This window comes from Lethenteron reissneri, chromosome 29 (genome assembly GCF_015708825.2).
Source record: "Lethenteron reissneri isolate LAM-NWPU_2019-01 chromosome 29, ASM1570882v1, whole genome shotgun sequence".
In the NCBI taxonomy this organism is placed as follows: domain Eukaryota; kingdom Metazoa; phylum Chordata; class Hyperoartia; order Petromyzontiformes; family Petromyzontidae; genus Lethenteron; species Lethenteron reissneri.
Window position 1 is genome coordinate 639,151 of NC_083807.1, and position 22,772 is coordinate 661,922.

The 22,772-nt window shown below is 62.6% G+C and overlaps 1 protein-coding gene across 4 annotated transcripts in view; it reads right to left on the minus strand.

The window, feature by feature from the left end:
* The window catches only part of GREB1L (GREB1 like retinoic acid receptor coactivator), a 76,730-nt gene continuing 53,958 nt past the window's right edge, over window positions 1–22,772 (minus strand). For 3 of the 4 annotated variants that reach the window (XM_061562308.1, XM_061562307.1, XM_061562309.1), the window contains 30 exons: window positions 22,221–22,397; window positions 20,455–20,631; window positions 20,078–20,224; window positions 19,792–19,953; window positions 19,119–19,295; window positions 18,817–18,933; window positions 18,542–18,682; window positions 18,205–18,396; window positions 17,586–18,083; window positions 16,893–17,021; window positions 16,165–16,305; window positions 15,528–15,725; window positions 14,967–15,138; window positions 14,226–14,415; window positions 13,669–13,811; window positions 11,922–12,258; window positions 11,583–11,698; window positions 10,876–11,132; window positions 9,547–10,244; window positions 9,159–9,261; window positions 8,683–8,841; window positions 8,253–8,383; window positions 7,638–7,799; window positions 7,072–7,285; window positions 6,351–6,594; window positions 5,773–6,090; window positions 5,309–5,450; window positions 3,253–3,453; window positions 2,980–3,118; window positions 1–2,737 (listed from right to left, as the gene is read on the minus strand). In XM_061562308.1, coding sequence (XP_061418292.1) covers window positions 2,574–2,737; window positions 2,980–3,118; window positions 3,253–3,453; window positions 5,309–5,450; window positions 5,773–6,090; window positions 6,351–6,594; window positions 7,072–7,285; window positions 7,638–7,799; window positions 8,253–8,383; window positions 8,683–8,841; window positions 9,159–9,261; window positions 9,547–10,244; window positions 10,876–11,132; window positions 11,583–11,698; window positions 11,922–12,258; window positions 13,669–13,811; window positions 14,226–14,415; window positions 14,967–15,138; window positions 15,528–15,725; window positions 16,165–16,305; window positions 16,893–17,021; window positions 17,586–18,083; window positions 18,205–18,396; window positions 18,542–18,682; window positions 18,817–18,933; window positions 19,119–19,295; window positions 19,792–19,953; window positions 20,078–20,224; window positions 20,455–20,631; window positions 22,221–22,397 — 6,146 coding nt within the window. In that variant the 3' untranslated portion in view covers window positions 1–2,573. The remainder of the gene's footprint in view (window positions 2,738–2,979; window positions 3,119–3,252; window positions 3,454–5,308; window positions 5,451–5,772; window positions 6,091–6,350; window positions 6,595–7,071; window positions 7,286–7,637; window positions 7,800–8,252; window positions 8,384–8,682; window positions 8,842–9,158; window positions 9,262–9,546; window positions 10,245–10,875; window positions 11,133–11,582; window positions 11,699–11,921; window positions 12,259–13,668; window positions 13,812–14,225; window positions 14,416–14,966; window positions 15,139–15,527; window positions 15,726–16,164; window positions 16,306–16,892; window positions 17,022–17,585; window positions 18,084–18,204; window positions 18,397–18,541; window positions 18,683–18,816; window positions 18,934–19,118; window positions 19,296–19,791; window positions 19,954–20,077; window positions 20,225–20,454; window positions 20,632–22,220; window positions 22,398–22,772) is intronic. The other variant, XM_061562310.1, reaches the window with a different exon arrangement.

Below are 22,772 nucleotides of genomic sequence, written 5' to 3' on the forward strand. Positions count from 1 at the left end.
GTGGAGGGTGGGGGACAGGGAGATGGAGCAAGGTGGCTAAACACTCCGTGCGTAGGGAACCGGCAGAGTGGATGGGGCGAAGTGGCAGTGGTTAGGGTGTCAGGGAGGACGTGGTTAGGGCGGTGGCGGAGGAGCGAGATGGCGGCAGAGTGCCGACCCATCAGTCGCTCACCGTGGTGACCACATCGACGTGCATCCGCAAGAGTCGGGGTGATTGCCGGGTGCCCCACCACGCCCGCCCCGCGTGCTACAACCCTCGCGCCCACCAGCAGCGCCGCTGTGGAGCGTGCAGGCGGTGCAACGGGCACCAGGGCCCACGGGCCGGAGGGGCCCAGGTGCCAGGTTACCAACTTCATTCGTTGCTCCGGCGCCCAATAAAACACGCTGCTGCACCACTGCTCCGAACCCCAACGTCCTTCATCACGTCCACAGCAATCATCTCTCACCCCACCGCCATCACCAGCCATAACGAGAATGCTCATCGCGATGAATCCTAGTCTCACTGACAGCACCAGCACAGAGGAGCCGGACACTCGCCCCACCGTCTAACCGCACTCCAATCCCTAACCCACACCACCATCTAACCGCACTCCAATCCCTAACCCACACCACCGTCTAACCGCACTCCAATCCCTAACCCACACCACCATCTAACCGCACTCCAATCCCTAACCCACACCACCGTCTAACCGCACTCCAATCCCTAACCCACACCACCATCTAACCGCACTCCAATCCCGAACCCACACCACCGTCTAACCGCACTCCAATCCCTAACCCACACCACCGTCTAACTGCACTCCAATCCCTAACCCACACCACCGTCTAACTGCACTCCGATCCCTAACCCACACCACCGTCTAACCGCACTCCAATCCCTAACCCACACCACCGTCTAACCGCACTCCAATCCCTAACCCACACCACCGTCTAACCGCACTCCAATCCCTAACCAACACCACCGTCTAACTGCACTCCGATCCCTAACCCACACCACCATCTAACCGCACTCCAATCCCTAACCCACACCACCGTCTAACTGCACTCCAATCCCTAACCCACACCACCGTCTAACCGCACTCCAATCCCTAACCCACACCAACATTTAACCGCACTCCAATCCCTAACCCACACCACCGTCTAACCGCACTCCAATCCCTAACCCACACCACCGTCTAACCGCACTCCAATCCCTAACCCACACCACCGTGGAACTGCACTCCAACTGTAACCCCCTTTCTCTTGCACATCTGTAGCTGTCTCCTTCACTGGGTCTCCACCTCTACCACCCGAGAAGCATCAAACACCCACGCGTGATTCAATTTCTTGGCATGGCGCTCACACGTGTACACACACCCTCACACGTGTACAGACATCCACACGTGTACACACACCCACACGTGCACACAGACACACTCACATGTGTACACACATACACATAGACCCCCGTATAGCCTTTAACAGACTGTTGGGGCAAGTGCTGTAGCTAGCACCTATGAAGGCCGAAGTGGCACACGCAGAGTCGCACGTGTGCACACATACATACCGAAACATTCACATGTACACACTGGCACACACACGTGTACATACGTGTACACAGACAACCGCACACACAGTCACATGTGTACACACCAACTCACACGTGTACACACACCGCAGCGGCACTAAGCACTCTCACTCCCATACACAATCGCACATACTCTCTCGCCCACGCACACATACTCTCACACACGCGCACACATATCCGAAACACTCACACACACCGCAGTGAGGCTGTCTTGACAGGCGGCACCATGGACCCTCCACACGCCAGGTCACGCGAGGTCGTGACCTGGACCCCCACCCCCTGGGGTCCCCGTGTTGTTGATGTAATTTTGTTGTTGTTGATTAGATCGCACACCCCCTGGTGAGTTCGGCACGATGTTGATTTTGACATTGAGTGCTCAGTGAGACGCCAGTCACTCAACCCCCACTGCCCAGCTGAGGGGGGTTGGGCAGGGAGAGCAAGGGGGAGGGGCAATTCGACGTTGTGGGGGCTGGGCGAGGGTGGGAAAGGGGAGCAGATTGTGGACAGAGGGGGGGGGGGCGTGCTCCAACGACGAAGGCACAGCCACGACGGACGCCAAGCGAACTGCCGGAGGATTTTGATCAACAGCTGCACCTGAGGCAGGTGACAGGCGAGCGAGTCAGGCGACGTGAGGGGCGAGCGAATCTGTCTCATGCGGGAACACACGCCGAGGTCCGGTCGCACCGCATCGCTGCGTCCTGCGACGCCGCCACAACCTCCTCTCCCCATGCTCACGGCCGCATCGCTGAACCGACTGCTTCCCGCCTGCCCGAGCCAGCACAGGGTGAACTCCTTCTGGGTAGTGCAGGGGGTAGAGGGTGGACGCCTGCTGGGTAGTGCAGGGGGTAGAGGGTGAACTCCTGCTGGGTAGTGCAGGGGGTAGAGGGTGAACTCCTTCTGGGTAGTGCAGGGGGTAGAGGGTGGACGCCTGCTGGGTAGTGCAGGGGGTAGAGGGTGGACGCCTGCTGGGTAGTGCAGGGGGTACAGGGTGGACTCGGTTCCGGACTCAGACGTGACGGCCCGTGAGGAAGAACAGGGGGCGGTCTCCGGGCGAGTTGGCCGTCTGGAACTCATCTCGCAGACGGAACTGCCACACCTCCTCGAGCTCCAGCCGCACCACGGTCTGACGCAGCGAGCTCCTGTCCTGGCAGATGACGCAGAGCGTCGCGCCTGCGAGCGCACGTCGGGAACCCCACATCAGCATTAAGCCACGTAATACACTGCCGGTTTAAGGTCTCCGCAAGGCCACAATTTCAACGAAAACATGCACCGCGCGCACACCACCTCCAACACCGTGCTCACGTACCCGCCCCATCCACCCACCGCCCCCCTCCACAACCTGAGCCACCGACCCAAGGACGCCCCTCCGCCCCGCCACCTGCTCCCCTGCCCCAAAGCTGCACGGCGCCTACCCTGCAGAAACTTGAATCGACGCAGCATGTCGGCCGTCAGCCCTGAATCGCACAGGTAGAGCAGGAGGCCGCTGTAGACGGGGAAGGGGCCGGGGGGGCCCACAGGGGCGGCTCGGGAGCTTGCGTAGCACACGGACACCTGCGGGGCGGCAGAGGAGTGGCAAGCAGAGCTCAAGGAGCGGCACATCCTCGTGTCCCTCCCTCTCCCCCTGCCCTCCCTCCCTCTCCCCATGCGTCCCCCCCCCTTTTCCCCGCGCGTCCCCGCGGTGGTACCTGTGCGCCCAGGTTGAGGTAGGAGTCGAGGGCGAGCACGGGGTGAGCGTGTGAGCGCGCCGCGTGCGGAAACAGTGTGCTGCCGGCCACGCGCAGGTAGCGCTCGAGTAACAGGTGAGCCGGCGCCTGCAAGAAGGTGTAGTCACTGTCTGGGGCGCACACGAACTGGCTCGGGGAGACGGGCGCGCACACCCCTGCCGCCTGCACACACGCACGCGCGCCAACATCGCCACGTCACGCGAGATGTCACGGTCATGTCGTCGTCGTCGCCACGTCACGAGCCATCACAGTCACCATGTCGTCATCGGCACCATCGTCATCGCTGTCACGTCACGTGAAACATTGTCACAATCGTGTCATCATCAAAATCATCACCGTTGCCAAATCACGTGACAGCATTGCCACATTACATGGCACATCACGAGCACGGCCGCATCATGCAGAAGGTCACTCTCACCACCACAGATGGGGACGAAGCATCGCTCCATCACACGGCACCGTGACATTCACGTCATACTCACCGACTGTAACATCGCATGAGGCGTCACCACGTCAAGCCGGCCGTCGCTCCACCACATGGCCCATTACACCCGCGGCACCAGATGCCACGTGATTGCCGAATCTCACGCCACCGGAGGGAGCCTTTATTTCCCATGCCGGTGCTCATCTCCGATTCCGCGAACGAGCGAGCGAGCGAGCAGATCGAAATATAAACGATGTCCCCGTGGGGACCGTGCCAAACATCGCTCGGTCTCCAGCCGGGAGGGCGCAATCCCCCATGCGGATTCATCGCACATCTCGAGATGCCATGCGGACACGGTGGGGAAAGTACCCCCAGACTCACGGGAAGACCCACAGACTTGGGGACACGCACAAACTGGCAGGACCCTCCTTTTCCCGGGTAAACAAGTACAATATCATAAATACTATTGGGATTCATATCGTATCTTGATTGGATCGCATCACAAGACTCAACGTAAATATTGATTTGGTGGAGAGAGGCAGGCAGTCGTACAGGAGAGTGAAGCCTTGAGCCCGAGACAGGGGCAGGCAGCCGACAGCACGGGTGGCTGTGGGCCATGGTGACAGCAGAAGCGTTTCATCCGGACACTCTCCTGGTGAGGAGGAGTTGGCCAAATGCACGAACGCGACGCGGGAACTCTGACGCTGATACAGGACGATTATTTCACGTTACGACAACTATGCCGTGTGTTACATCTTATCCAATTTATTTATTTGGAAATAACAGAAGGGGTCCATGTTGAAGATTTAACGAGGTGTTACGGGGGAGGAAAGGGGCGGGGAGGGGTGCGGGAGGCCACGCTCCACGCTCTCTTCCCGAGTGTCGCGCGCGGTGCCGCATTCCACCCACGTCGTCGCCGATGCCATCGCGCTCATTGCGCTCGCGCCAATTAATGCGCGGCTCCTCCTGCCGCATTGTTGCCGCTGCTGCTGCCAGGGGTTGCGTTCCCGCGAGGGGGGGGGGGGGGCGGAACGAGGGTTTACGCAACAAAGCGGCGACGGCAGATGGGCCGGGCACCGAGATTGCTTTTTCGTTTTTCTCTCTCCCCTCGGAGAAACAAATTACGCGGAGGACGTGCGGCGCGCACGGGAGGGGTTAGCGCAGGGGACGGCAGCTCGCAGCGCTGGCTGGGACGTGCGTATGTGTGCGTGTGTGTGCGTGTGTGTGCGCGCGTGTGCGTGCGCGCATGCGTGCAGTGAGTGCGTGCGCTTTTGTGCATGCACACGTGCGATCCGCACCCTTCGCCCGTTTGTGGCGATATTTCCCAAGAAATGTCACTACAGTGTTTGTGCCAGGCGAGGTCAACTTTGAAACACAAAGTAGGAACGTACGTATGCACGCAACCCACACGCACACACATACATACACAAAACAAAGATCACTCGTGTAGCCTTCAACAGACTGCAAGTCCTGTTCGCGAGCACTCATGAAGGCCGGCCACGGCACAGGAGGGGGTGGGCGGCCACCACCACGCCCGGCCGCCTTTGTCTCCCCAGTGGAGATGTTTCCACACGCACCCACACACGTACGCACCGTAGGTGCCTGTGGCACAGGAACGTGCCGGTGGCCGCCCACGCCCACATGTTTCTTCATGACGCTGAACGCGTTGAAGCAGCACAGCAGCAAGGCCTGGCCATCGGCGCGCAGGTTGAAATCCACATCTTCACACGAGTACCTGGGCAGGGCGAAAATCTTGGGTCACACCAGGAGTCCTACCTGGGGTCTCACACCTGCCCGTACGCCGCGAGTCACAACTGTATTCTCACCTCTGCTATTACCGGAGAATCTCAGCTGTGCGGACTCACACATTGAACCTCACTTGTACTCTCAGCCGCAACTACACTCACACCCGTCCCCACACAAGGGTTCACACCTGGTCATCGTGGATCTCATTTGTACTCCACCCCATGTACTCTCTCCTGAGCACACACGCATCCGTACGCTCGTCCACACTCTCACCTGTCCCCCCCCATCCTCCGCTCACGCGCGAAGCTCACCGGTTGTGGTCGTACGTAATGGCGCGCGTCAGCTCCACGTTGAGCAGCACCAGGTCGTGGAGGTGTCGGCGTGAAAAGGAGTGGAGGCGCGCCGTCCCGGCCGCACCGGGCAGACCCGCGGCGCGCCACGAGCCGCCCCAGCGCCGCACGCCCAGCACGGCGTAGCGCGTCGCTTTGGGCGTCGCCTCCAGGCGGCGCAGCACGTGGCGCAGCGACACGCAGCGCTCCGTGTCGGCGGCGACGGTGTCGCCGCCGGCGGACGCCTGCGGCTCACGCGTCGTCCCGTCTGGTTCCATTTCCCCCTCGGACGTCTCCACCCTGCACGGCCACGGTGGGGCAAAGGTCAGGGGCGGCGGCGAGTCTCGCCGTGGCGTCGCGGCCGAGGCTTTACCGATGCGCGGCCTCGCGAGCGCCAGCGGTGCCGGCCTCGAGCGCTCCGTTCGCACCGCCGACCGTCACCGCCACGGACGCCGCCACCGCCGCTCCGCGCGAGATGCCGCAGCTCAAACGAACACCGCGGCGGGGGGAGGGAGGGCGAGATGCGAGAGGGGGGTGAGGGGGGGGGGGCGAGCACTGACCCGGTGGCTCCCGCCCTCCGTCGGGGCTGCGCCTCGTAGAACATGACGCACGAGTCGTCCATCACCAGCACGAACGGCCACACGTCCTGCGGGCGCGCGCCAGGAGCGGTGCACTCGCTGGCGGCGTCCGGGGCCCCGTCGCCTCCTGCCGCCGACCCCGCCGCCTCCACCTGGGCGGCTCGGCGTGCTCGCTCGCGCTCCAGATTCTCCCGGCACAGCTCCTGGACCAGGCACCGTGCCAGGCCTGGTGCACGCACGCACGCACGCACACGTTGGCGCGTGAGTACGTACGCGGGATGGGAACGAGCGTCACTGGGGCGACGGCGACGAAGCAATTGGTCGATTGGCATGATATTCGCGTCCAATAGCGCAAAGTGCATGCAAAAGAGATTCTAATATTACAATTATTGGGCTTATGGTGGGAACTGTGCGGAGGTTACGTACATACGGGAACACGCGGGAATGTGGAACGCGTGGACAAGCACGTGCATGGGTACGAGCACAGACAAGTTAAGGGGCATACAAAAACATACGGACGGGCATGCACAATAACACGTGGACAAGCACGGACACAGGCACACCCCGGGAACATGGAAACACACGGGAAGGCACATTCAGGCACCACAGACACAAACACAGACACACAGGCAAATGCGAGTACACACACTTGCCCATTCGGCACACAAGAACACACACAAGCACACAAGGGGGGATGCCGTACCGACGCCGGTGTGGTCGAGGTGCCGGGGCAGCGCCAGCAGCACGTGGTTGGGCCAGTAGCGCTGGTAGGCGGGCACCTCGCCGGCGCGCACCACCACCACGTGCAGCGCGGCGGCGCCGGCGCCCTCGAGCGCGTGGTGCAGGTTGAGCAGCCCGTGCTCGTGCCGCCCCGTGCTTGGAGTGAAGATTGGGCTGCGCACAGCCACCGTGTCCTCCTGGGGCGAGCGTGGGGGTGCGCGAGCGTGGGGGTACGCGAGCGTGGGGGTACGCGCGCGTGAGGGTGCGCGAGCGTGGGGGTACGCGAGCGTGGGGGTACGCGTGCGTGACGGAGCACGGCAGCTCCAACCAAAACACGGAAAGAGCCCTAAATCTCACGGTAACGCGCACGGCGAAGCGCCCGGCACCGGGGGGGGGGGGGGGGGGGGGGGTCATGGAGTCGCGGGTGGGAGAGCTGAATAAATAAATAACAATTCTGTAGGGGGTGGGGGAGCGAGGTGAAGCGTGGGGCAGAAAGGGATGGGGGAAAATGGCTTCACGGGTTCGTGTCGGTGGTGAGCGAGTCCTCACCGTGTCGGTGGTGAGCGGCAGGCGGAAGCTGTGCATGGAGCGGCCGCTGGCGCTGAACACGAAGTGGTGCTCCTGGGAGCGCGGCACCAGGAAGTGAAGCGTCACCTCCTCGCCCAACGCCGCCGACGAGAATGTGAAGGCGTGCAGGCCGGCCTCGCGCGCCTAGCCAGCCACACGAGCACCGTGTAAGTGCGTGCGTGTGTCAGTGTGCGTGCGTGTGTCAGTGTGCGTGCGTGTGTCAGTGTGCGTGCGTGTGTCAGTGTGCGCGCGTGTGTCAGTGTGCGTGCGTGTGTCAGTGTGCGTGCGTGTGTCAGTGTGCGTGCGTGTGTCAGTGTGCGTGCATGTGTCAGTGTGCGTGCGTGTGTCAGTGTGTCAGTGTGTGTGCGTGTGTCAGTGTGTGTGTGTCAGTGTGCGCGTGTGTGTCAGCGTGCGTGCGTCCATAACCCTCTCTCCATGCCTCCCATGTTCGCATGCTTTCCACCTCTCCTCACGCCACCCGTGTCCCAACGTCTTCGTGTCCCTGTGTTTTCGTGTTCCACGCCCTCTCTATCCGCATGTCCCCTTGTGCCCCCCCCCCACTCCCCAGCACCGCCGCGTCCTCGGGTCCCCTCTGACCTGCGTGGGCGGGCCGGGGTCCGTGTAGAGGTGGCACTGTTCGCAGTGGTGGAACGTGTTGTGAGCCGCGAACTTGGACAGCGTGACGGACACGGTGCGTCGCTTGGCTCCGCCCGATCGCTCCGCCAGTCCTGGGGGGCGCATGGGGAGGTGGGGGGGATATGGGGGCGGGGGGACGGGTCGCGTGAAGAGGCTCAGCGGCTGCACACTTGCCCGAGATCCAGCGCTTGCCAACTAAGCGCCGGTGCCACTGCGTAGGATTTCACTGTTGTGCTGTACAGATCTCCGCCGCCGTGCTTTTGGACAGCCAAAGAGTTGGTGGATCACATTGAGACTCGTGTCAAACTCTACAATACCCCCCCACCCCCCACACTCCACAGCCCCCTTCCCCCCACAGGGGCGACTGACGAGAGGTGCGAGGCGAACTCACCAGACTTGACCCTTGACCCCAAGCGAGGCGTGTAGACGGGGCTGGCATTGCGGAAGCGGCTGTCGCGTAGCACGGGGTCGAAGGTTAGTTTGCGGAAGGCCTCGATGTCCGGCCACTGGTCCTGCGACACGTGGAGGCTCGAGCTCCCCTCCAGCAGGTCTGGGGACACAGGGACATGGAGACGTAGGTGATATGGGGACACGGAGACACGACAACACCGGACATGGAACACACAGACATGGAGATATGGGACACGGAAACACGGAGTACAACGGTGCTGGAGAAGAAAAACCTGCATGATGTTATAAGACCAGGTTTAGGAGGTAGTGGTGAGGAGGTGGAAGAGGATCCGATGTGAGAGTAGGTGGACAAGTGTGAAGGTAAAGGACATACGAGGGAGAGGAGTTAGTGAGTGGGTAGACAGGAGATCATTGGGGTTGTGAGGTGAGGAGGTGATGAAGCGGTGAGGAGAGTACCTTGGTTGATGTCTTCCTCGTTGTAGACATCCACCTCCTGCAGGCGGATCAGCATGCGGTTGAGCACACGCAGGAACTGCAGATAGGCGCCGGTCTTACCCACCTGGAAAACAGCGTCCATCAGCCCCAGGGCCTCGTAATCCAACGCTCACACCGACAGCGTTTCCGGCAGCAGCAAAACTCATTATTTCCCGGTTTCAGCATCTCAAGAGGTCAGGCACACCACATCCAGTATATCATAACGCTATGGCTGTGTTTACTGCTCGTCACGGGCCACCTGCTTCAGTTTAACCCGCGATTCAAAAAATATTCAGTGAGAAATGAAGCCCTGCCCTTCACTACGACGGGCTGTCCCTACCAACGCCCCCCAAAACGCGACGTTCCACACCTGCGGTGGGCCGCACAGCAGCAGGCGGCGCGGGTGGAATCCACCGCTCCCCCCGGCCCCCACGCCACCCCCGTCGGCCGCTCGGTTGTCGTGGTCGCAGTGCTGCTGCCGCGCCACCGTCCACAGCCTGCAGTAGGCCGAGGATGCAGCGGCGACGGCGGGGGCGTGCGCCGGCGGGGGCGGCCGCAGGTGCGTGGCCCAGCCCACCCTGGGGGCGGGCGGCAGCAGCGCGTGCAACTCGCCCCCGCCCTGCCCGCGCAGCAGAGTGGCGACGGCCTTGGGCAGCAGCACGCACGGGGGGAGCACCTCGGCGGGTCCCGGCGGTGCCGGATGGAGCGCGGAGGGGGCCGCCGCGGTCGCCGGAGACGAGGAGGCCCGGCTGGTGGCGGCCCGCTCGTCGACGAGGCCTACATCGCCGTTGACGAGCGCCGGCTTCAGGTCGCCGCCCGTTTGCGTGGAGATCTCGGCGGATGGTTCCGTCGTCGGTTCGGGAGTCGGGTCCGACGGAACCGGGGGGTGCGTCCCGAGGGCCGTGCTTGCGCTTCCCTCGGCTGGTGGGGCCGGCGGGACCGGCGGGGGGGCGGCGATGTCGGGGGAAAGTGCGTCGGGAGATTTGGGGTCGGAGCCGGTGCCGGTAGATTTGAGGGATGAGCCCTCCTCGCTGGAGACCGGGCTCGAGCCGTTCTCTGCTACTCCACCTGCGACACCACCAGCAACGTCACCAACATCGTTACTGGCATCACCAGCAACATCACCATCATCACCAGCAACAACACCACCACACCAGACATGATCACAGGTATCACAACCATTCCCGAGATCCTCTCTGACGTCTTGGCCGACGTCTTCACCAACATGGACGACACCGCCATCCCGACTACTGGCATCGCCACTTCCATCACGAGTTTTCTGCATCTTCTGGAACGTTTCCCTCACCAAAAAACCCGGGAATGAAAAACAAAATCAGCGTTATAAACGCTAATCATGACATTGTCACGCTAATGCTTATTTAGCATTTTGTACCATAGTTTTGCATTGAACACGAACCATCAAGATCTGAAGGTTCACCACCATTGCTTCTAGCGAGCCTCACTCTGCCGATGAGACATTGAACAACGAAACCAGTCCAGAGGTGTGGTCGCACTGAACTAGTGACGTCAAAATTACGCGCACTCCCAGAAGGCCGTGCGGCTGATCGAACGCGTCAGAAACGCTTTAGTAACTTCACGCGGAAGGGCAGACGCGCACGGGAGGGGGGACGGGCGCGCGAGCGAGCGAGCGACGGACGCGTGGTCCGCTTAGTCGCAAGAGGCGGTGTCTCGGTCTCACTGGAGGAGGAGGTGGTGGGGGGCATGGTGCTGCCCTCGCTGTGGGGGCTGCTGTGGGCCTCCTCCCCGCTGGCCCTCCTCGTTCGCAGCCCCTCCCCCGGCGCCCCCGCCCGTCGCCCCTCGTTGCTCAGGGCGCGCTTCCCGGCCGACGCGGTCGCCCGGGTGACGTAGCGTGCGGCCGTGCCGAGCTCCTGCTCGAGCGCCGTGCGCGTCACTCCGCTCGTGCTCACGAGTCGCAGGTCGCAGTACTTGAGCGACCTGAGCAGGGGTCATGGGTCAAGGGGCACGCAGCGTAGGTTATAGGTAACAGGACACGGGTTGCCAAGACTTCGTAATTGCAAATTTCATGACGTGACGATTGTGGCAATATCAGTTCCCCGTAACGCTCTCACCGTATTTGGTATTTGTACCTCTTTGCTCAGCGAGGACATTCACTCAAAAGTTCTGCAATTGTTGTGCAATGCAGGCTGCCATTGAGCTTCTCATCATTATGACTCCCCAAACTCTGTGATGTCATCTTGCTGCTTCCTTTGCTTCGTCTCCCCGGCACACTCCATAATTCCATCGGTTGTTCTGATGACGCGTCCCGCCCATTGGCACTTAATTTGTTTTGCTTAAACAGCAGCAGCACGAGTGACCCCTGCCCTTCTGCTCACTCCTTCATCCCCTCGCCCATCTCTGACGAACCGCCCGGCGTGGCCGGCTCACCTGGGCAGGGTCTCGCCGCACAGGTCCTTGCCGCCGAGCAGCAGGATGCACGGCAGGTCCTCCAGGTCCTGGAAACTCCGGGGCACCCAGTCACTGTCCTCCACGCCCCGCCACGCCTGCGCGCAAGACAAAGATCCCCCGTGTAGCCTTAACAAACCGCTGGGGCAAGTGCCATTAGCGAACACCTATGAAGGCCAGCACGACGAACCGGAACGCGACGTGGACCACGCCGGCCGCCTTTGTCTCCCCAACGCGGACGTCAGGAGGGGCCCAGGGCGCGCGCACGCACCGGCGTCGCGCCGGCACCCGCCGCGCCGGCACCCGCCGCGCCTCGCTCACCCGGAGCCGAGCCAAGAAGTGTTTCCCGACGGTCAGGTCCACGCCGTTGGCACCCGCCAGCACCACCTCGAAGCGGTAGCTCATGCCGAGGCGGCGCCGCACGTCCAGGAGGCGCTCGTAGGCGACCCGCGCCAGCTGCGGCGACGGCACGCGCAGCAGCAGCATGGGGCCGCGCCCGCTGGCGCACGGGGGGCCCGCGACGGCGCCCAGCATGGCGCGCGTCTCCACCGTGCACTGCGCCTCGGCGCCGTGCGCGCCCGCCGTCGCCAGCAGCGCCGCCGCGTAGTGCCGCACGAGCAGGTAGGTGCGGATCACGGCGCTGTGCAGGCGCGGGAACCTGCGGGGGGGAGGTGGCGCCGTGAGCATCGTGGGGGGAGGGTGGGGGTTGGTGGCGAGATCGGCCGCGTGGGTTTTCCGTCGTGCTGCACGGCTCTCTGTGTCTGTTGGTGGGATGTCCGACCATTCCCGGCGTTAAACGGCCAGCAACAAACAGCACTTTTCTTAGGCAAAGTCATAAGATCTTGGGAAACGAGACGGTGGGAGGAAACAAGCTGCGACGCAGTGGTTTCATTCCCGCCCACAGCAGTGTGTAAAAATCGGCTGGGAAGCTCCCAGCAAGCGGTGCGAGACCTGGGACATCGTGCCGGGCGACACGTGGCTCAACCCGAGGCGGTGCCGGAGGGATCTGATGCCGAATCTCATGCGACGGTCGCGTGGATCAAGCGAGCAAAATCCCCCGGCGGGCTCTCCTTGCCGCCGCTCGCGATGCCATTTTGAAACCCGCCTAACGGAGAAGATAAATGGGAGTGAAATGTGAGGAAACCGCCACCCCCACCACCGCTGCAGGCGCCCCCCCCCCCCCCCCCCCCCGCTCGCAAGTAAATCCCAGGATTAAGAACGGCGCGGGGATGAAAAAACAACTTCTCTCCGCATTGTTCACCAGCAGTAAAATTGCAACGCCCACGCACGGTTGCCAGAATAAGAAATGCATTGCCTTCATATATAATAAAACAACTTTGTTGTCTTAAATTACACGGCGCTAATGCCACTGCCGTAAACTCCGGATTTAGGCCAATTTCAGCGGCTACGATTTAAGATTGAGGATTGCACGGCCTCAATGAGACTCGTGGTGAAACGCAGCGACGTGGGGCCCGGGAAGAGCCATTTAGTGGCATCTACCTGGGTCCTCGTGGTCATGGTAACTGGTGACAGAGACGCATGGTGCTCTAGAGAAGTGGATTACCCTCACCCGAACCCCTAATCCCTATAACCCCTCACCCACTAACCCTGCAATCTCATCCTAAGTCCTAAACCCCATAACTACTGCACCCATACCCGCATAACCCCTTCTCTCCCTAACCCACGATACCTCACCCTAAACCACGAAGTCTCATCTTAATCGAGATCCTAGATCTACTGTACCCCTATCCCCCAAAACCCGTTCCTCTATCCAATGACCCCGAAGCCAATCCGCGACCCCTGGAAACTGCTCCGCCCCTGGTCCCCGCTACGCTCCGTGGCGGCGCCCGTGTCGCTAACGGTGCCGTAAATCCTGGCGCGGCGTTTACGAGCGGAGTGGGCGGAGGAGGCAGTTGGGGTGGGAGGGAGGGGGGAACTTGTGGCCGGATCAGGGAAATTTATTCGGGAGCTGCTACACCGCGTGTGCGTCACCGTGACAGCGTGTGGAAATTTGTGACGGGCGCGTGGGCACGCGTGCGTGTAGGGTGTGTGCGTGCATGGGGCGCACCTCTCCAGCAGCGTCTCCGCGAGGCTCTCGAAGGCCTCGTCATGCCGCATCGCCGGCAGCCGAGTGGGCGAGTGCATCTCTCGCCGGAATTCGCTCAAGCCAAAGTACTCGCTCCCCAGCAGGTGTGGGCCCTCCTGCCGCACCTGTTAAGAGGTGGGGGGAGGAGGAAGCATCGTCACGTGGAGATGGAGCCGTGAAATCGTGTCGCGCGCAGGAGCGGGACGGATTGTTGGATTGCAGGGTCATCAGAGAGAACGATGGCTTGGGGAGGCCTTCATGCATCCATTACGGCTGAGGATGGGCATGTACGAGAAGGATAACAATGCCATTCTTTGAGCCAGAAGAGGCTCGTTCATAGGCAGGGCTCTTGCAGGCCACGGTTCACGTGAGGGTGAGCGAACGAGCGGACGAGCGAACGGTGCGCCTCGAGTCCGTGTGCGAGTGACCAAGCGAGTGGTTGAGGGACCGAGCGAGCGAGGAGGCAACACGCGGGGGGCCAGGGAGCTGGCAAGCGAGCGAGCAACCAACGTGTGGCTTGCGTGCTCGCGAACCCTCACCGGGTCGGTGAGCGGCCAGTAGACCTCGTTGTAGGGCGCGATGCGGGAGTGCTGGCTCTGCAGGCCGTAGGGCGCCGCCGACACCTGCAGCGTCAGCAGGTTCGCCGCCTCGCGCGCCTCCCGGCAGTTCACCAGCCGGTCGGCGAGCCCCGTGTAGACGTCGCCATGGGAACCCGACATCGACGCGCCGCTGCGGGGAGCGACGGTGGCCCCGGTTAAGTGAAGGCCGCACAAATTTCCGTGAGCCTCAAGCGGAACGCACGGCGGGTCGGCGGCCCCTTCCTCCTCACCCCTACTCGCCGAGCGTACGCGCGCAACACAGCGGCGACAACCTCCCCGGACTTGCCTTGCCGAATTGCGGCCATTAGGGGGCGCGGGGGAAGGGTGCGAGCGCGGCATGGCCGCCTCTGGGTGGCGACGTCTGTCCGCAAACTATGCCACCGACGGTGCCGCCTTGAGACCAAAGCACGGAGCCTGGGTCTCCGTCTCCCACGACTCCGAATCCCAGAGCCCCCCGTGCGTCACCCCGTGTCTCTCCATCTCCCTGCGCTCTCACGCCGCATCCCCCCGGGTCTCTGCATTGCCCCGTATCCCTGCGTCTCCGTGTGCCCCGCGTCCCCACGTCCTCCTGTCCCCCCGAGTCCCCCCAAGTCTCCGCGTGTCTCCGCGTGTCTCTGCGTGTCTCTGTCTCTGCCCGTCCCACGGCGCGTCCCGAGCGTCGTGCCCCCCGCGTCCCCGCACCTCGTGGTGTCGGCGTGGGCCTGGTCGTGCACCAGCACGAACAGTGTGTAGGGGTTGCGGCGCACGCGGTGCAGAAAGGCCTCGAACTTGGCCTGCCCGTCGCCGTCGAGGCGCGCGACATAGCGCTCGCCCTTCTGCGACCCCTCCTCCACGCCCAGGTCAGCCAGGATGCCTGCGGTCACCGGGGTCACAGGGTCAACACGGTTCACATTTCCCTTGCTGCTGTTTCTGTTGCACCGCTCCCCTTTGGAATTCCACCCCTCCGCTCGCCTCGTCGTCATCCAATTTCCAAAGTTCTTACAATAACCTTGCTCAATTAAATAAACACGTTACACCCTTATCTATTCCTCCTTCAACAGCGGTGGTTTTTGCTGGACGCTTGCAATTTTGGCCTTGGCTCAGCAACTGTGATAAATAAACACACCCAGGAATGTTCATGTCCCAGGAGAGCAGCCGCCATGAAAACTAGGACTGGAGGCAACCCTACTGTGGCACCGCCAATGGACCTGGCAGGATGGTGTAGATTTGGGGAGCCGGGTGGCAGTGCCTCCCCCCGCTCACCGGACTGGTTGAGCCGCTCCAGCGTTTGCCGGTAGAGGCTCTCGGAGGGCGGGATCAGAAGCAGGAAGTGGACGCGGCCGAAGCGGCCCAGGTCTAGGTGCTGCGTGGCGGCGTCGGCGATGGCGCAGACCTGCGACAGCAGCTTCCGGGCCACCCAGAACTGCGCCGGATGCAGGCGGAACCCTTCCGGGGGGGACACTGGGGGACCATGCGGGAGGAAAAGAGAGGGGGGTGACGGGGGGGTAGCGACGGAACGCACGGTCAGGCCGGGGGAGCTCACGGGTGAGTAGCGAGCGGAGCTCACGAGTGTGCGCAGGCGGTGCAACTGCACCGGGCCCCGCGAGGGCGGTGGGCTACGCAAATGGGTGGGGGCGGGGGGTATGAGATGCAAAGCCTCATTCCACTTTTTTTATCGGGACCCATGCCAATCCCGCTCTGCCACTGATGAAAAAGTCGATTCAGGCCACTATTTAAGATTCAAGCTCTGGGGTTCGGGTTAGGGTCAAGGGCTAGAGTCAAGGGTTAGGGTAAAGGGTTAGGTTCAAGGGTTAGGGTCAAGGGTTGGGGTCAAGGGTCAGGGTTAAAGGTCGAGGTTAAAGGTCGGGGTTAAAGGTCGGGGTTAAAGGTCAAGGGTTACCTGTGTCGGCGGGGGGTAGGGCGACGGCCGCTTCCTGGTCGGCGCAGAGCGGCCGCCCCCCCTCGTCGTCGCCGTAGGGAGCGAAGACGCGTCCCTCCCTCTCCTCCTCGAAGCGGTCCAGCAGCCAGTCGAGCTCTCGCTCTACACATGTCACCACGACAACGAGCGTCCCGACATGATAACCGCACGCTCCTCTCATTGCTCTGCACGTTTCAAAAGAAAGCGACTTCACGCCCCAATGAGTGTCGAGGCACCGGTGCTCGCCTCCCACTCACAGCCCCGAGCAAGCGGCGAGTCTCTCCACATGACAAGCACTCTTGACTTCCCCACAAAGCGGTACCCCTTTTATCGACCCTGGAGGGACGATGGGTTGAGTCAACCCCCAACCTGCTTGGTTGTACTGAGTTCGTTGTCCTTCTCCCGCACCATTGATTAGCACGTTTGGCTACGTACGGTGCGAAAAAAGTTCAACGTACATTCACACACACAACCAGAATTCGAACTTGTGACTTTCCCATTGCGAGCTGCTCGCTCTAGCGCGGAGCCAGCTGGGCGGTTGAGATCGTTAGTGCATCATCTCCGTCCGTCTGTCACAATGTAAATAACATGCGAGTATTAAGTCGCTGTAAAAATTCGACGGAATTTATCAAATTATAAATAAGCACTGAATGGGCCAAAGCCGCGTCAGGCGGTGGCGAGGCGGCTGCGGGCGACGGGGGTCTCCTCACCGTGTGAGCTGCACTGGAAGTGAGAAGCGAGGATGCCGACTTTGCCGGTAATGAGCTCGTAGCTGATCTCCTTGAGGCACTCGGCCACGGACAGCATGTTCTCTGCTATGGCGCGAGCCTGCAGGGGGCCTGGTGAGCAGGGCAACCACCACCACCAACAACAGCCAGGGTCACAACTACACAACCACCAGCACCACAACTACACAACCACCAGCACCACAACTACACAACGACCACCACCAACAACAACAGCCAGGGTCAGAACTACACAACCACCAGCACCACAACTACACAACCCCCAGCACCACAACGACACAACGACCAACATCACAACTACACAACCACCAGCACCACAACTACACAACCACCAGCACCACAACTACACAACCACCAGCACCACAACTACACAACCACCAGCACCACAACTACACAACCACCAGCACCACAACTACACAACCACCAGCACCACAACTACACAACCACCAGCACCACAACTACACAACCACCAGCACCACAACTACACAACCACCAGCACCACAACTACACAACCACCAGCACCACAACTACACAACCACCAGCACCACAACTACACAACCCCCAGCATCACAACTACACAACCACAGCACACGACCATCATCACCGCCTCCACCACTATCGCTCGCGCGGTGCCGTGACCGCCACGGCCGCGCGTACCGGTGACGATGACGCAGAACTCGCTGCCCCTCGCGCACGACGTGCACACCACCACCACGTAGCGCGGGCGGTTGAACCGCGCCGCCGCCGTCGTCGTCCGGCCGCCGCCGACCGACGGCCCCCACGCCGCCCCCGCCGTCGCGGCGCCGCCGTCTCCTCCGTGAAGCCGACCCGGCGCCGCGGGCCGCGGCGAGCGCGCCAGCGAACCGAGCGTCTCGGCCAGGCCCTCGCCCAGCGAGCCCTGCGTCGCCAGCACCCGCACGGCGCCGCCCGACGGGCACGCCGCGAGGCGCGCCAGCCAGGGCAGCTGGGGCGGCGAGATGCAGGGCGGGGGTGCCGGACCGGGGGCGCCGCCGCCGCCGCTCACGATGACGCCGCCCAGAGACGAGTGGATGTGCGAGGCGTCCGGGCCGCCCTGCTGCTGCTGCTGCTGCTGCTGCTGCTGCGTGCGCAGCAGGATCTGATCAAACTCCTCCCGGAAGGGGGGGCGGTCTCCGCCTGTAGCGGTAGGGGGGTACGGAGAAGGTAGGGGGGCTCCGTCAACGTCCGTCCACGGGGGGCCGCGTCTCGCCCGATCGGTGCCACGGTGAGGGCGGGGGCGAGCGGAACACGCGCTCACCGAGCTGGGCGAGGTAGTGCAGGGTGAGGAGGATCTGCGTCTCGATGGGCAGGGGCGGCGCGGAGGGCGCGAGGCCCAGCGCCTCGGCGGCGCGCGGCGGGGGGAACTGCGGGGAGCCGTAGCAGCTCATGAGCGCCGGGCTCACCACGATGTCGCCCACGTCGCCGTACAGGTAGGGCAGCGTGCCGTGGCCTGCGCGCGGTGACAAAATTCGGTATTGCGGCGCAAACAGCGTTAAAAGCACGGCGTCACAGCGGTCGCGACACGCGCGGCGTTACGGCGACTCCCGGTGAGCCGTGGCACGAGGCCCGGATCGCCGGGCAGGCGCCCTCCTCACCTATCAGGATGACGGGCCGAGTTCCGCAGACGTCCGCCAGGCTGTCGGGCACCACGACGCTCTCCCCGGCGAGCGGCGCCGCCCCGGCCACGCCGCCGCCCACCATGGAGGTCGGCACCGCACTCGCCGCCAGCGCCGGATCTGTGCGGCATCACGGCACGTGGGGACGCTTACAACACGAAGGCGAGGGAGGCACGACGACGTGCGCACGTGCGTGTACGCGCACGTGTACGCGCACGCTTACAGGCGTGCGTTGCGCACGTGCCGCTCGTTACCTGTGCGGCTTGAGTGGTGCACCGGCGGAGGGGGACCACCGCTGGTCCCCACGCCGGAGGGGGACCCTGGGGACCAGCCCCTGTGACGCTTCTTAGGGGGCCCCGCCGACGACACTCCTGGGGGCACCGAAATACGGAGATACACGTGGACGTCATTCTTGACCGCACGAGCGCAAGCACGCTTGCGCATACACGAACATAATCGCCCAAAGGCACGCGCGCGCGCACGCGCGCACGCGCGCACAACAGGCACGCACGTGCTCGGATTTCAACATCGACCAAAACACCGGCGCCGGACTCACCGTTGTCCATGGCGGAGGCGACGCCCGTTGGCGAGGGTGGCCGCAGGTGCGTGGAGGAGAGCTGGTTGCCGCCAGGGGCCCCCCGCGGGCCTGCGGGCCCCCCCCCCGGCATCCCCCCGCCGCCGTTCCCGTTGACCCGGATGGCGGAGGAAACGTGGTAAGCTCCGTAGTGAGCTGCTGCACGGGGTCGGAGGGGTCACGGGGCACGGAGGAGGAAGCGAGGCGTGAGCCTGGGCGGAAACGCGGCCACCGCGTTTGCCGCAGCGACTGCCCGTGGCCGCAGTGACGTCGAATTTGACGGCGCGGTGCGATATAAAGGCTCGGGATATGACGATCGTCACGACGATCAGATCCCGTAACTCTGTAATTAGCCAGTGGAGTGCCTGCCGTCGTCGCCACGACGCGTCCTGCCCGGTCAACACGGCGTCTCTAACCCGTGCGTGCAGTCCAAACGTGGAAAAGAAAAGCGATCGTGTAGGATACGTGGTAGTGTCGGCGCACAGCACGAGCTCCGCGCACGAGCAAGCGCCGGCGCTCGGGGTCGTTCTGAACGACGACGCCCTGAGGAACCTCGACCCTCAAACGACCGCGACGTCGGCGACCCATTCGGCCGACGCAGTCGTGCCGAGCGAGCGAGCGCCCGACGTTGTTTCGGATTCTTGGGCGTCCTCACCGATGGCCGAGGGTCGGGCGAGCGCCACCGCCTGCGGGTGGAACGCGGGGCTGGGCTTGAGCACCGAGTGGTGGCGGAACGGTTCGGGCGTCGCCAGGAACGACGCCGGCGCCGAGGCAGAGCCCAGCCCGCCGTCGCCGATGCCGCGCTCCGCCGCGACCCCTACGGACGGCGTGCGGGAGAAGGAGGCCATCACGGCGCGACCGCCACGAGGGCGAGCGCGGGCACACGCGGGGCGCGGTGGCGCCGGGATCGCCGCTCCGCACTCGATCGTCGCCGCGCTTACCGAGTTGCGTGCCAGCGAGACGGGGCCCTCCCGATGCGCCGGGCACCTCGTCCGGTGCCGGTAACGGGAGGAGCGTGGCGACGTGGGGCCCTGGGGTTGACGGGCCCCCTCCCGGAGGTGGCGCGGCGTACAGACGACCCCGGTACTCTACAACGGCGTGGGTAGGGGAGGAGTGCGGTCACTCGCCGCGTGCGAGCGCACGTGCTCGGTGCGCGTGCGTGTCCGTGTCCCCATCTGTGCCGACGTCCGCCTATTTGCATGTCTGTGCCTGTACGTTGGTGTAAATGCCCGTGCGGCTGTGTGCCCGTGTCCCCCGGTGCCCCGGTGCCACGCTGCCCGTGCGGCCGTGTGCGGCCGTGTGCGGCGGCATCGCGTACCGTTCCAGAAGATGAGCGGCCCCTTGACCAGCAGCCCTTGCGCGTTGCGAACCAGGAAGTACTTGAGATGCTTCTGCTTCTTGGGCTGCGTGGTAAGCCTCAAATTGATGTGGTTGGAAAACTCGGTGAAATAGCGGAATCCCCTCTCTCCACACCCCATGCAGTTCCCGGAGAAACCTGCGGTCCACACAACAACGAACGCAGGTCGTTAAAGGCAGGGGGTTCGTTTCAGCCAGGGCTGTCTGGGCGAGTGCGTCGTGTTCGTGTGTGCGCGTGTGTGTGTTGGGGGGCGGTAGTGTAGCGTTTAGTGCGCCGTGCTACAAACCTGGCCAAATGGGGGCTCTGGACAGGTGTGTTGAAGCTACCTGGTCTCTCGCTCCGCACGAAGCTTCAGGTCTTCTAGACCACAGACATTCCCTCCCTTCTCTACGCTTGCGAAACGTGGACCCCCCAATGGAACATCTTCGCCGGTTAGAAACATTTATGCTGGCCTGCCTACAATCCATTTTGGGTTTAACCAGGTTGGATTGTGTGAGGAGCTCACATATCCTTGAACGGTCTGGACAAAGTCCCATCGGTGAGCTCCTCCAGCAGGTAAAGCTGCGTTGGCTGGGTCATGTAGCCCGCATGCCCAGCCCCCGCATGTCTAAACAGCTTTTGTTCGGCCGGATGGAGGGGGCTAAACGGGTGCGGCACGGGCTAGAGAAGACATGGAGTGATGTGGTACCGGAGGATCTGGAGCTGAGTGGACTTGCTGATGACTGGTACCAGCGGTGTCAAGATCGGCCTCTGTGGAGGAGGCTCGTGAAGGACGCTACTGGGCAGTTGTAGGCAGTCGCCCTCCAACAACAACGGAGGAGGGAGGAGCGACGCTCACAACAACGTGCGGAGCGCTGGGTGGCTAAAACACAGCAAGTTGGCACAGTAGGCACAGTAGGGGGCATAGGTGGTGCATCAGCCAGTCATCTCAGTCATCTCAGTCAGTCGACCCGTGGCACCTGGGTCTGTCCCGTGACCTCGTGCCAGCGGGCGTTTGACACTTCACGTGGCCTCAACATGCACATAGCCTGGCACAAGCGTCGTGGGGATGTCACCGACACTTCGTGCCGAATGGCGGTTGTTGTGTGTTGGGGGGCGGTTGTGTAGCGTTTAGTGCGCTGTGCTACAAACCTGGCTACCCGAGTTCGATTCCCGCTGACGGCCAACACCGGTGAAAATTATCGGAACCGGTCCTGCACCTGAGCCTCAAATGAGTATCTGGCACGGTGCGTAAACACCGCCACTGCAGAGACAAAGGCGGCCGGAGCATGTTGCTGGTCAACCACCACTTTTTGTGTGCCGTGCCGGCCTTCAAAGGTGCTCGCGCTAACAGCACTTGCTCCAACAGTCTATTAAGGCTACAAGGGGGGATCTTTGTGTTCATGTGGAGGAGGCTCGGGATGGACGCTACTTGGAAGTTTGAGGCAGTGACACTCCAGCAACAACAGAGGGCGGAGTGACACTCAAAACAATAAGTGGGGTGCTGGGCTGCCTAACACAGCAGGCTGGCACAGTGGGGAGCTCAGGTGGTGCATCTGCCAGTCCTCTGCCAGGCAGTAAACCCACGGCACCAGGGTCTGATCTGTGACCTCCTGCCAGCGAGCCTTTAGACGCTTCAACATGGTCTCACAGTGCACCGAGCCTAGTAGAAGCGCTGCTGTGACATCATCGTCACTCATTGCGGAATGGCATCTAACGTTGTTGCTTGCTGTGCGTGCGTGCATTACCCAGCAGCGCCTGCTTGCCAGTCTCGTCGGGCAGGAAGCGGCGATCGACGGCGCATACGAGCACATGCTCGGGCAGCGAGGGCGACTTGGCCCCGACGAGGTGGAACCCGGGAGGCACCTCCAGCGCGTCGGCGCACAGTGACACCAGGCGCAGGTCCTTGCCGGCCTGGCAGAAGCCTGCTCGTGGGCCAGCACGCGCATGCACACGTCCACACGGCTACACGTACGCACATACATATACACACACACACCATGCGCACACAGGCACAGGCCTGCCAGGCATATACACAGACGGATACAAGCACATGCAAAGACAAAGATCCCCCAAGTAGCCAATAAAGACTGTTGGGGAAAGTACTGTTAGCAAACGCCCATGAAGGCCGGTTCGACGCACGATGATGTGGTGTGGCCAGCACCACGCCCGGCCACCTTTGTCTCCACAGTGCTGATGTTCACACACCATACCAGGTACGCATTAGGTCGACACATGAGCAACTGGTGCCATGATTAAGGGCCATTGCCCAAGCCTTTCATGAATATTTCCTTTAAGGC